Here is a 12,522-nt window from a genome sequence, read left to right on the forward strand (position 1 = left end):
CCCCCCCCCCCCCCCCCAAAAAAAAAAAAAAACCAAATGATTTAGAGGAAGAAAATCAGACCAACCATGAATTTTTTCAAACCTCAAAAGACATTTGCAATCTACGTTTCAGCAAAAAGCATATAACCAGAAGGCTGAGAAGATAAAAGATAAATAGGTTTCCCATGCACCCTATATAAAAAACCCATAGATTAAACTTGCATATATGTTACTTGCCCCCTCTGGGATAGGAGGAAAGGAGAAAGCACCATACCGAGAAGGAAAGTTCTTAAAAAGCAGAGAAATGTACTCCTTTACCTTCTACGATCAAGATCACTTTGTGGCCTTTCTGGCATTTTATGCTCATCAAGATAGATGACCCCATTCCTTTTATGCACTCCCATTTCCCAAGGCTCGTGCCTGACACAAGCAGTTGCTAGTATCTACAGATACAAGAATAGGAGCAATTAACTTTTATTATAGGAGTTTGCATGATTAAACCTTAGAGACCGGGTTCATCAACATTAAGTATACAGCTCCATGACAAAGAAAGAATATTATAAGAAAATCAAAAGGAATATAACCGGGATGATCAACATGAAGTATTCAGGTCCATGACAAAGAAAGAAATATTGTAAGAAATTCAGAAGGATTATATACTGACAAAAATATTCATATGTAATAAAAAAGGTTCACATTTCAAAACAGATGAAACTTTGCTACAGAAAAATCATTCAACCATCTAGCTAGATCCAAAAGTGTAAACATAGGCATTTTGTTTAATGATTATGAATTATCACTATAGGATTTAATCAAGGTTCTTTCTCAAGTACACATCACTTCCTCAGTCATGAATGAGCTTTTTTTTTTTTTTGGATAAGTAATCATTTCATTTTATTAATAAATAGGATAATACATGGGGGGTGTATTATCAAAATAAACAAGAAAGAAAAAGACATGAAGATAGGCAACTCTTCTATATGATTAGTTGTCACAACATTAAACAAAGTATACAAAGTCATATAAAACAATTCTTTAAACTGTTATGTTGTCTTTGTTTGGTCTTCAAAACAGCGGTTGTTCCGTTTTCTCCACACACATCATACAATGTATCCCGGAATAAGACTCCACACAAGTCTCCTACCCTTGTCTTGAAATTTTCTCCTCCATGCCCGCAACACGTCTTCTATGCGCCTTGGCATCACCCAATTCAAATGTTGGGAAGCTAGAATATCGTTCCACAGCCGCCGAACGCCATTACAATGAATAAACAAATGGTCAATTATTTCCCCATCTCTCTTACACATAACACCACTCAATAACACAAAAGCCTTTTCTTCGAAGATTGTCTATCGTTAACGCCTGCCCCCTCACAATCGTTCATAATAAGAAAGCCATTTGTGGAGGTAGTTTACATTGCTACACCATCTTCCAGGGAAAAGAACTCTCTATCGGGCCGAATATGGTTCTAAAATATGTGCGAACTGAAAAAATACCATCCCGTGCCAACGTCCACCTGCTATGATCACTCTCTCCTACCTGAATATGCACCTCGTGCAAGAAAGTAAAAAACAATGCATAATCATCAAATTTCCAATCCTATAGTCCCCTCTCAAAAGCAATATTCCAGCTATAACTTCCATGATGCACGGTTATTACATCATTCACCATAGCAGACGGTTTCATGGCAATGCGGTGCAAAGAAGGAAATCTTGCCTTTAGTGGACTATCTCCACACCATCAATCATCCTAAAATTTGATACTAATTGTCATTCCCCATCACATAAGTCAGTTTATCTCGAAATTCATTCCATCCTCGTCGGATATACTTCCACAGACTCACCCTATAAGATCCACGACTCTCGCTTGAGCACCAACCCCCTTCCATCACACCATACTCCGCTCCTATTATTCCTCTCCAAAAACTCTCATCTCCACTCCAAATCGCCACAATTACTTACCCAATAAAGCCTTATTAAGCAAAACAAGGCTTTTTAATCCAAGGCCCCCCATCCTTACAGGAGAACAAACCACAGCCCAATTAACCAGATGAAATTTCCTCTCTTTCCCTAACCCTGCCCAAAGAAACTCCCTTTGAATCATCTCTAATCTATTTGCAACTGTAATAGGAATGGGAAACAATGACAAGAAATAAGTTGGGATATTAGTGGATTTAATGAGAGTAAGAAAGCCTCCCTTTGAGAGGTACATATGCTTCCACCTAGCTAACCTCTTCTCCACCCTTTTGACAATTCCGCTCCAAATATTTTTACATTTAAACCTTGCCCCTAAAGGAAGCCCAAGGTATGACATGGGTAATAGCACAACCCTGCAACCCAATATATTGGCCAACTAATCCACGTTAGCAACCTCCCCCACTGGAATAGCTTAAGATTTCCCTAGATTAATTTTCAATCCTAACACCGCTTCAAAGAATAGTAGTAGTCGATGCAAGTTCCTGAATTGCTCATTATCTGCATCGCATAGAATCAGTGTATCATTTGTAAATAACAAATGGGAGACCTGTAAGTGTCCAACCGTAAAGTCCCTTATCAAACCTTCTTCCACAACTTTCTCAAGCATCCTACTGAGTGCCTCCATAACAATTACAAACATCAATGGAGACAAGGGATCCCTTTGCCTCAAAACTCTGCTGCTTTGAAAATGAACCTCTGAGGTGTTATTGACCAAAATTGAGAACGAAACAGTAGAGATGCAAAATTGAATTCACTTACACCACTTTTCCCAAAGCCACATCTCCTGAGCGTGTACATAAGGAACTCTCAGTTCACGTGATCATAGGCCTTCTGACCATCGAGCTTGCATAACATCCCTGGCACCCCCAAACGTAATTTAGAGACAAACGCATTCATTCGCTATAAACACAGAATCCAAAATCTATCTTCCTTTTACAAAAGCATTCTGACACTTAGTCACCACTTTCCCAAGCACCTCCTACAATCTATTTGCCAGAATCTTCACAATAATCTTGTATGTCCTGCTAACTAAGCTAGTAGGGCAAAAATTCTTAAAATCAACTGCTCTCGGTTTCTTGGGAATCAACATAATGAATGTAGCATTAGAACTTCTCAAAAACAGGCCGTACTCAAAAAAATAAGTCAAAACATCTATAATGTCCAACCGCACCACCTCCCAACATGTCTTATAAAACGCGAACGAGAAGCCGTCTCGTCCTGGTGCCTTATCATCATTCATGCTGAAAACCACCTTATTGATTTCGTCTTCCTCAAATGGTTCTCTAACCAATTGGCATCCTCCTTCATGATAGTAGAAAAGCCTAGTCCATCCACCTTTGGCCTCCAGTCAAACTGTTCCCGATAGAGATTTTGATAGAATCTCACCATTTGATTCCCTATATCCTGCGGGTCCTCATAAGTATCCCCATCAACCTCTAACAAAGTGATAGAGTTGTTGCGCCTGTTAGAATTAGCGAATCTATGAAAAAATTTGGTGCATTTCTGATGCCAAGCAATCTCCTCCATCTCCACTAATCTCTCCAACTCTCCCCTTAAAGCTGCACAACTCTCTCTCTCCCCTACCCAACCAATCCTCGACTTTTCTCCCACCTATCCAGCTCTTCTATTTTTGGAATGCATTGAGTTTTACGTCAATTAACATCTCCCACCACTTCATTCCACCTCATTAGATCCCTCTTCAGGGCTTTTAATTTCCAATCCAATACATAACTGGGAGACCCGCTGAATTTATAAGATGTCCACCAATCCCGTATTTGCTCTCCAAAGCCATCTACTTTTAACCATATCTTTTCAAATCTAAAAGGCCTTCTTCCACTACACCTCACATTCCCCGATAACAGAATAGGGAAATGATCAGAATACACCCTCCCCAATCTCCTTTGAGTGACCTCTGAATATTTGGCCTCCTACTCCCCACTAATAAAAAAGTGATTTATTCAAGACAAAACAAGTTGATCCCAATTAGATGACCAAGTGAAGTCTCCTCCAATCAAGGCATGTCTACCAACATATTTTCTCTAATAAAATTTGAGAAATCCTCCATTGCCTCTGTTAATCTCCCGCAGCTAGACCTCTCAGTAGGAAACCAAACTACATTAAAATCTCCCCCGATGCGTGTTGGAATGTTCCACCAAGCCATCATCCCAACCAACTCATCCCACAATCCACCTCTACTCTCATCAACATTAGGCTTGTAAACTCCTATAAACATCCAACGGAATCCATCCCCAATATTTCTGAACGAAAGCGACGAGAAAAATAGCCCTTCACTGATCTCTTTCATATTAAGAACTCTAGTATCCCACATGACTAACACACTTCCTGAAGTCTCCCATGACCCCATATATTGATACCAGATATGTTGTCCCCCCATAAACTACTAACAATCACCCTCGAGATGAACTCCAACTTAGTTTCTTGTAAGCAAACAAGACCCGCCATCCATTCCCTTAACAGGTTTTGAACACCTAACATTTTCCCCACTACATTAAGCCCCCTCACGTTCTAACTAATTATTTTTGAGATCATCTTGACGCTGTCTATACAGACCCACATCCTACAAGCTTAAGTAATTCATCCATCTCCCCTTTCAACGACTGGACACGAGCCCTTATTTGGACGGTATTCAATAAACTATCTGAACTTTTTGCACATACTGCCTTAGGCAACATAATGTCACCTTCATTTTCACCCACAGTAACTACATTCTCCTTTCACCTTAGCACCCTTCGATCAACATTCCGCGAGGCTTGTATGTTTGCTGTAACTTCGGCATAGGTCATCCCTTGCCGACTTCGTTCGTTCATCATGCAACATTTGGCCTTATCTTCAACAACAAATGAATCTACTACTACTTGAAACACCCACGAGATTGATGCTCATTCTTCTCCATTCGCACCTTCTGGCACCATCACAACTCCCTTCCGACGCCTATCCCCATACTGAGCTATCATCAAGTACCTACCACGACTGCTCACACATTATTGTGCCAAGAAGGCTCTTGATGACTCATTGAACCTGGAGACGAAATCCTCCAACCTATTAGTCATCCTCAACTTGTCCACCATATTTACCAATTATCCAAAGTGCGTCGAACCTTCCCATATAGATTGAGTTCAATATCTTCGAGCCCCACTCAGTCATCCTAACAACACCAACATAGAATACATGTAATGCCACTAGTAGTAATAAAGAGAATAACAAATTTACAAAACAAGATCGTGTTATACCTAAAAGCTATTGTTTTTGAAATTAGGTCCAAGTATTAACAAAGATGTATGAATTAAAAAGAATGTAATGCATCTGATTAGAGAGGGTCGAATGAAATGGACGTGCTACACGAACTCCATGTCATAAAAAAATGACTATTAAGGTTAAAAATCATTTCTAAAGAACAATTATCAGACCTTGGTTGTATAGTTACAATATGAGGAGCTTTGGGCGCACTTGAGTTCTGATGTTGCGGTAAGAAGAATATTTTGAAACCGCTAAACCCATTTCCCAAAATAAACCTTGTAGTCAAGTCCAATTTTAGGAATCTACCAAAGAATAGGATCTAACTTTAATCTCTTGGACATTTTGATTAACACTTTAGTTGCTCCTGTCCATTGACTAAACCAAATAAGTTATCATTGATGGGAGATATCCAACATGTAGTAGAATTCAAAATTAAAGCACCTTATCTTCGCTACTATAGGATAAATAGTGCAAAGACGGGTAGAATGTATAAAGCTCCTAAAATTTTTGGAAGCAATGACCCATGTTATATGACCATTAATTGGGAAATCCATGTCTATTTCCATGGTCTTATTTTTAGTAAGTTGAAGCAACAACATTAACATCGCCTTACAAGGTGCTCACACCCTTAGAGCCAAGAATTGTATGCCAACCTTTAGAAGTGTTCCAGCATATTGCCTCTTATGTGGTTAATTATGGGTTTTAGTGCCATCATTTCCCATATTATTAAGTGCAAGAAGAGAGAATTTCATTATTAAGTAGGATTGAGATTTCCCTCTAATCGTGTTTCTCTTTATTTACATTCTTCTCCAGATCTCTCTCTCTCTCTCTCTCTCTCTCTCTCTCTCTCTCTCTCTCTCTCTCTCTCTCTCTCTCGGGCAAAGGAACTTACATATGTATTCAAATGTCCATTCCCGTATTTCCATAAATTGTATGGACTCTCTCTCTCTATTAAACTTCAGTTTGGCCCCGATTTCTTAAAATTCAACTTTTTCAAAATTCATATTCAACCACACATTTCATGGACCCACATCTTTTATCAACTTCTCAACCACCCATTTCACCAACTTTTCTTAAAATCTACTACATATATAATTTTTATCCAAATCAAATAGGGGCTAAGTATTACTTGGTGTGTTTAGACGGAGAGAATTCTGAAAATTTTCTAGCAACAAGCTTCACTATTTGATTTGTTATGTGATAAAGTATTTATGTTTGCACAGTTATGAGCTTTGGTTGACTTATAAAGGTAGCTGAGAGAGAAATTAATCTAATGAGTTTATGCTTTGCAACTATAAAACTGTGTTCTTGATGATCTTCGCGTCTTCCTCTTCGCACTTTATGCTTTTTAATAATCTGTTTTTATATAAAGAACTTAAAAAAAGTCTTCAAATGATGAAAAGATATTATTGTTACACAGGAGAAAGTTAGTTTCCTCTCCTTTAACTGATCTACAATCGCGATCCCATAGTTTTCTGGGTTTCCAGACAGAGCTGAAATATGTAAAACTAAAGGAAAATATTAAAGCAGCATAGGAGTTACCTTATTAAGGTTGTTACGATATGTCTGCAATGAAAATGAAGTCATGGAAAAATAATGAAGTAAGTGATCTCAAAGCACATTCTTGGTGCATGATAGCTGGTTATATAGCACAAGTCTTACCACAAAGTGCATGTTTTGTAAAGGAATACTTTTATTTCTTATACAAGTGAGAAGGTCTCCAAAACCCTGAGAACCTAAATCTGGTGTGAAAGCATAGCATTGACAGTACAAATCAGTGGATACTATAAAATAAACGAAACTAGAATTAAAATCTCAGTCCGTGAGAAGAACTGTATACCATTTCATTCTGTTTGATAGCACCATACCTTTTTTTCTCAATGTAAGTATCAAAACCTTCATTCAAGTCAGCCCCAATATCTTCAGTGATAAGACGCTTAAATAGCCTCTAAAAATGTGGAAGACAGATCCAGATGAGCTGAAAATTAACATTCAGTGAAACTTTATCGAAAGAGGAAACAAATGCTCACCAAACTGCGATCATCAAAGAAAACATCTCCACCTTCAACCCGACTATAGCAAGCAAGTTCAGATGGCTAGTATGCAAAATCATCAAAGAGAATGTATCAGAAAACATACCCCAAATTCATTAATATCTAAAACATGTGTGAATGAAATTATAAGCCTTACTACCCCAATTCCCCACCCTTAATTGCTCAGTGTAAAGCTCCTTCCACTTTTATTCTCTTCTTATCCCTAAAGGAAAGAAGGGGGACCAAGGGAATCTTTCAAATATTACTTTTATAAATACTGAAAAAATATTATTAAGAAAAGGCAAGCCAAACCATATCTTACCATGTTCCTCCTGCCAAGACCGTACCCCTCACTTCCATCATTCCTACCACCACTCACATACCCTATTCCCTCTCAGACAGATGCATGCATGTGAGTGCCGGAGAGCATACAAAATCTTTAATTTCTGAGTCAACAAAGTCCAATTTACTAGAGCATACAGTGCTTCGAAAGTATCTAGAAGCAACTAGTGCCTCATTTGATAATCCATGAATATAACAACCAATGCTCAAAGAGGTTTACTTGGGTAAAAAAGTGCTTTTCCTTCATTAAGCGAGGCGCAAGCCTCAAGGCATTCTGAGGCTTAAACCACATCGTAAGCCATTAATAAATAAATAAATAAATAAAAAAAGAAGCACATAATACATCATAAACAATCTTCAAAATCCATAATAGAGCATTTAAAGTGCGCAAATTTAATTTTAAAAAAAAACATCTATAAAGAATATATTACTTTAGTTGGTAGGGGCCGTGGACCATTCTCAAAGTTGGTCTACGAGAAACATGATTTTTTATGTTTTAGTGGACAATGGTCTCAGAATGGCTCAATCAAAATTTTTATGTTTGTAGATCACAGGGTGCTGTGAGGCGTGTGCTTCACACACATGAGACGTACACCTCTAAAAATTGCCTTGCAATCAGCTCCTTGAGGCATTTTTTGTACACCTCACTCCTCTGACGCAGGCCTTAAAGCGGGTTTCAATTGAATTTTTTTAAACCATGATAACAACTATTTAAGCATGCAATTTACCAAATTCAAAATCACACTAAAGATTTTAGTCGATGCAAGCATCTTATTACAAGCTCTACAGAACACCAAGGTGTACTTTGACCTTGTCAAGACTTGCCAGTTATGAGGAAGAGAGTCATTCTTACCTCCTGAAAGGTTGTACATTTCCTTGCTAAAGTTTCTTCACTCTTAGAGAATTTCAATTCAGAAACAAGACGCTCATCCTGAGGGCCATTAAAGAACTTGTTACCATAACCATAGTTTTGCCTTTGTGGATAAGGACCAGGTCGGGGAAGGAGACCAGGTCCTCTATCATTTTGCCAACGGCCACGTCCATAACCCCCTCTTGTATGGTTGTTTGTATTACGTATGGCTGGGAGAACTGAAAATACAAAATAAGGCAAAAAAGGAAATACATTAAGGTTTTGTATTAAGCATTCAAGCATTATAAGCTCTTTAAATCAGATTAATGGGTTATTCTAATATAGCGTGTTCAGATGTTGAATGAACTCTCTTTCCCCTTTAATTTGATTGTGCAAGATTATTGGCTGATATAGGTAAACAAAGCAAATTCTCGAAAAGTAACCTGAAGTTTACACTCCAGTACATACATATGGTTACCAAATATGATGGCCTAAACATAGTCAGTTTATCGTGGTCTCAGTAAATTCCAATAATCCAATTACTAATTGCATTTTTTAGACATGGTAGTACTAATTAATAGCAAAATGCACCAAAACACTCCTCTTGATCAAGTATTACTGCATCTTGGATCTATACATTTTTAGTTAAGTCTAGCTTGAAGACACTTCCCAAGTTTGTTGAAATAACCTCATACTTCAAATTTACTCATAAAGAACATCTATTCATCAGTGTAACACAACAAACATTACAATTGGTATTTGCAAACTTATTGGTCACAATAATTTCCCCTTCACTCCTGGCAGTGGTGGATCCAGCACTTGGCGAGCCCCAGTGGCCGACTGTGCTGGATATGCCGGGAGGATTTTTTTCTGTTGGGAATAGATTAAATTTTAAGCTTATATTACTGGTATTTCGTTTAAGTCTCAGTCGTGGCTTCTAACTCAGTTGATTGGAGCTTGTATGTTTATGTTGGATGTTTCATGTTCAAATCCCCTTGCTAGCAAAATTTATTTTACAATGCTTTTATTCTGCATTGTTTACAAAAATTCAATAGGAACTGGACCAAAGGGGTTTCGAACTCGGGTCCTCCTTGATAGAGGTATTGGAGTTTGACCATTACAACACTTGTTGGTTGCTATCATTGTGTTGAACAAAGTAATATTTGTTAGGTTTTATTTGGTTTGCAAGTACAATTACAAAGATTCGAACCCATGCTTTTCCTTTAAATTATACAAAACTTGGCAACAATGACATTCGATGAGTCCAATTTATTCTTATAAGAAAATTAGATATATTCAATTTGAACAAAATAACTGTTATATTTAAACTTTAGACCTTGCTTGATTTTCATTTTTTTCAAAATATATTTTTTCTCTTCTTTTTAACCACACATTTTTCAATAAAATAATATTACATGCAAATTCAAAACTTCTATTTATTTTTAGCCACACATTCTCCATCAAATTACCATTTCAAAATGTATTTTTTGCGAAAAAAACGCAATAAATAAATAAATGGTATCAAACCGACTCTTAATATTTTATTGCGGTTGAACGGTCGATGACCGCCCGTGCTGGGTTGAACTTCTGGGTTCGCCCTTGACTCCTGGTAATACAAGAATGGGCACAATACAGTTTATCAGCCCAAATTATCTTTATCATTTCCCTTTCTCTCTCTTTTTTCTATTTACTCAGCCTTCAATCCAACTCTAGCATACAACCTATGTAATTGAGCACTCATGTCAAATGATTTCCTTCACATCAAAAGCCTCTGAAAAGACAATAATTGACAGAAATTTGTCTACGAATGCTGCTAATTAATCCCGTATCTTCCCTATTAAATTCAGTATGCTGATAACCTAACTGTTTGACACAATACATGAATCTCAACACTCACCCCTCAATGCAGCTTCAAAATCTAAAAAACGGAGCAATCAATAGAAACAAAGTGCATATGCTTTCAATGATATAATTTAGAACAGCCAAAATATAAAGTTACACTATAAAAACACAAAAAGATAATGCTTCGAAACTGTAAAAGGGTGTTTGTAATCTGCTCGAGCCAGTGGAAACAAAAGGGAATGAAAATCATTAGGGAGTCCATTTCATATCTTGTTAGAAAACCCAAAAACGTTGAAGCAATAATTAGACTAGTAAATATATTACTTGAACTGGGAGCCTTCGAATCAGAGTATAATATCCAGGAAGGGCAATGCAAGAAAACAATCCACACAAAATCCAAAATGAAGCAACTTCAAACCCCAAATTAACGAATCGAAAACCTCCCTTAAAATCAATCTTTCAAAAAAGTAAAAGGACAGTATTCAATAAGAGACAGAAAAATATAAATACCAGGCACGGGGTAGGGACTAATGGCAGGAGTTTTCACATAACCCTCATTATCAGGGCCAAACAGATCCGTTTCATCCTCAACCTCTTCGTTCTCCTCCTCATTCTCATGATAGTAACTGTTTCTATTATCATTATTATTATAAGAAGACCTCACTTCGCCATGTTTATCGTCATTGTCATCGTCGCTGCAGCTAGGACTCGCACTTCTGCTCCGACTGTCGGACGAGGAGGATCCGGATGTGGCCCACGATGACCCAACAGACGATGAGGAAGAATATGAGGAGGGCGATGATGATGAGCTCTGTTGTTGCTCCTTTTCTTCATTATCCGCTTCTCGTTCTTCACCGTAGTTTGAATAGTTATTGTTATTCTCGTCATCTTCAAAATCTTCATCTTCTCCAAATAAGTTCAGGGCTTGCTCTGCAAAGTCCATCTTCTTCCTCCTGCTGCTGCTACTTCTGGTTCTCGGTTTGTGGGGTTGGGTGGAGTGGGTTGAGGAGGGATGCTCTCTGTAGATTGTGATTCTTTTGGAATTTTGAGGATGTCATTTTATATTTTTATATTGTTGCCAAAAGCAAAGTATTCCATTAGTTCAAATAGTCAATAACAAAAGACCTTATAAAGTTCAGGATACAATCACTCGTGTAATTAATTAGGGAACAAAATCGCAATAGAAGCTAAATTGTGTTGTAGAGAACTAGATGCAACTTCGGAATTGGAACATCATGAACTTATTGCTTTTCCTCACACTTGGCATCGTTATAATTTTCTGCAAAGAACAATTCTATTTGGAGAGCCATGGCTCTGTAATGGCCCGAGCAACGCCCCTCCCAAATGTTAACCATCTCCTGGTGATCCCTCATCAATGCTTCAAATTCAAAGCAATTATTCTACACAATTGCATTTGTATTTAGTTTAAAGTCATCCAACAATCAGACGTAGCCAACTGCTACCCTCGCCTATTATAGATCACCAAATTTCTCTCCCAGTATAACACTTCCACTTACAGACTCAAGCACAATCTATCATGCAGTGGTACCAAAGGCAAGATATCGTGTGTTTCTATTGGAGAGCGTAGATTTTTGGCTCACAGACCACGAACCCTATTTCAAGCAATAATGAAGGTTGAACTACACAGATCATGAGGTCATGATTATGATCATCTTAGTATCCTAAAGCATAATGCTGTAGTAAATTCTATTTGTTTGCGCACAACTTTTATCTCAGATGTGGGAATATAATTTGAAAAAAGGAAGATTTTATATAGCATGTTTTTATTGCACAATCTTTATATCTAAAACAAAATGGATAGGTAATCACTACATCTGTGTTCTTAATAGAAGGGAAGCAGCAAAGAGCAAAGCCAACTATTATTGGGGAGAGCTTGATGGCAGAAAAATATTAAATGAACCAACTAATCAATGAACAATTATGTAGGCACAAATTTACGTAAAGTTAAAATAAACATATCAGAGTCACCCAACTTTTCACTTAGTAATTACTCCCCAAGTTCAATTTTTTCTTTTTTCCTTTTTTGAGAAAAAAAAAAAACAAAAACAAAAACACTGTTTCCAATGAGAACCAGCTGATTCCGTAGAAGGCAAGGATGACAGTAAGTTCAAAAGCCAGCCAACCACGATTCCGATGAGTCCTACAAAAACTGCAAATATAATGGAGATACCTGGATCACTCGCTTTATTGACTTCTTTGATCTTTAAGAATTTCCTACAAA

The 12,522-nt window shown here is 37.5% G+C and overlaps 1 protein-coding gene across 1 annotated transcript in view; it reads right to left on the bottom strand.

Moving 5' to 3' along the window:
* The window catches only part of LOC111398446 (decapping nuclease DXO homolog, chloroplastic), a 14,639-nt gene extending 3,251 nt beyond the window's left edge, over positions 1 to 11,388 (bottom strand). The window contains 7 exon segments of the mRNA XM_023025347.1: positions 298 to 422; positions 6,756 to 6,779; positions 6,876 to 6,955; positions 7,077 to 7,161; positions 7,244 to 7,309; positions 8,442 to 8,677; positions 10,791 to 11,388. Coding sequence (XP_022881115.1) covers positions 298 to 422; positions 6,756 to 6,779; positions 6,876 to 6,955; positions 7,077 to 7,161; positions 7,244 to 7,309; positions 8,442 to 8,677; positions 10,791 to 11,223 — 1,049 coding nt within the window. The 5' untranslated portion in view covers positions 11,224 to 11,388.
* Between the last annotated feature and the right edge of the window lie 1,134 nt (positions 11,389 to 12,522).

The sequence above is a fragment of the Olea europaea genome, chromosome 8 (genome assembly GCF_002742605.1).
Source record: "Olea europaea var. sylvestris chromosome 8, O_europaea_v1, whole genome shotgun sequence".
NCBI lineage: Eukaryota > Viridiplantae > Streptophyta > Magnoliopsida > Lamiales > Oleaceae > Olea > Olea europaea.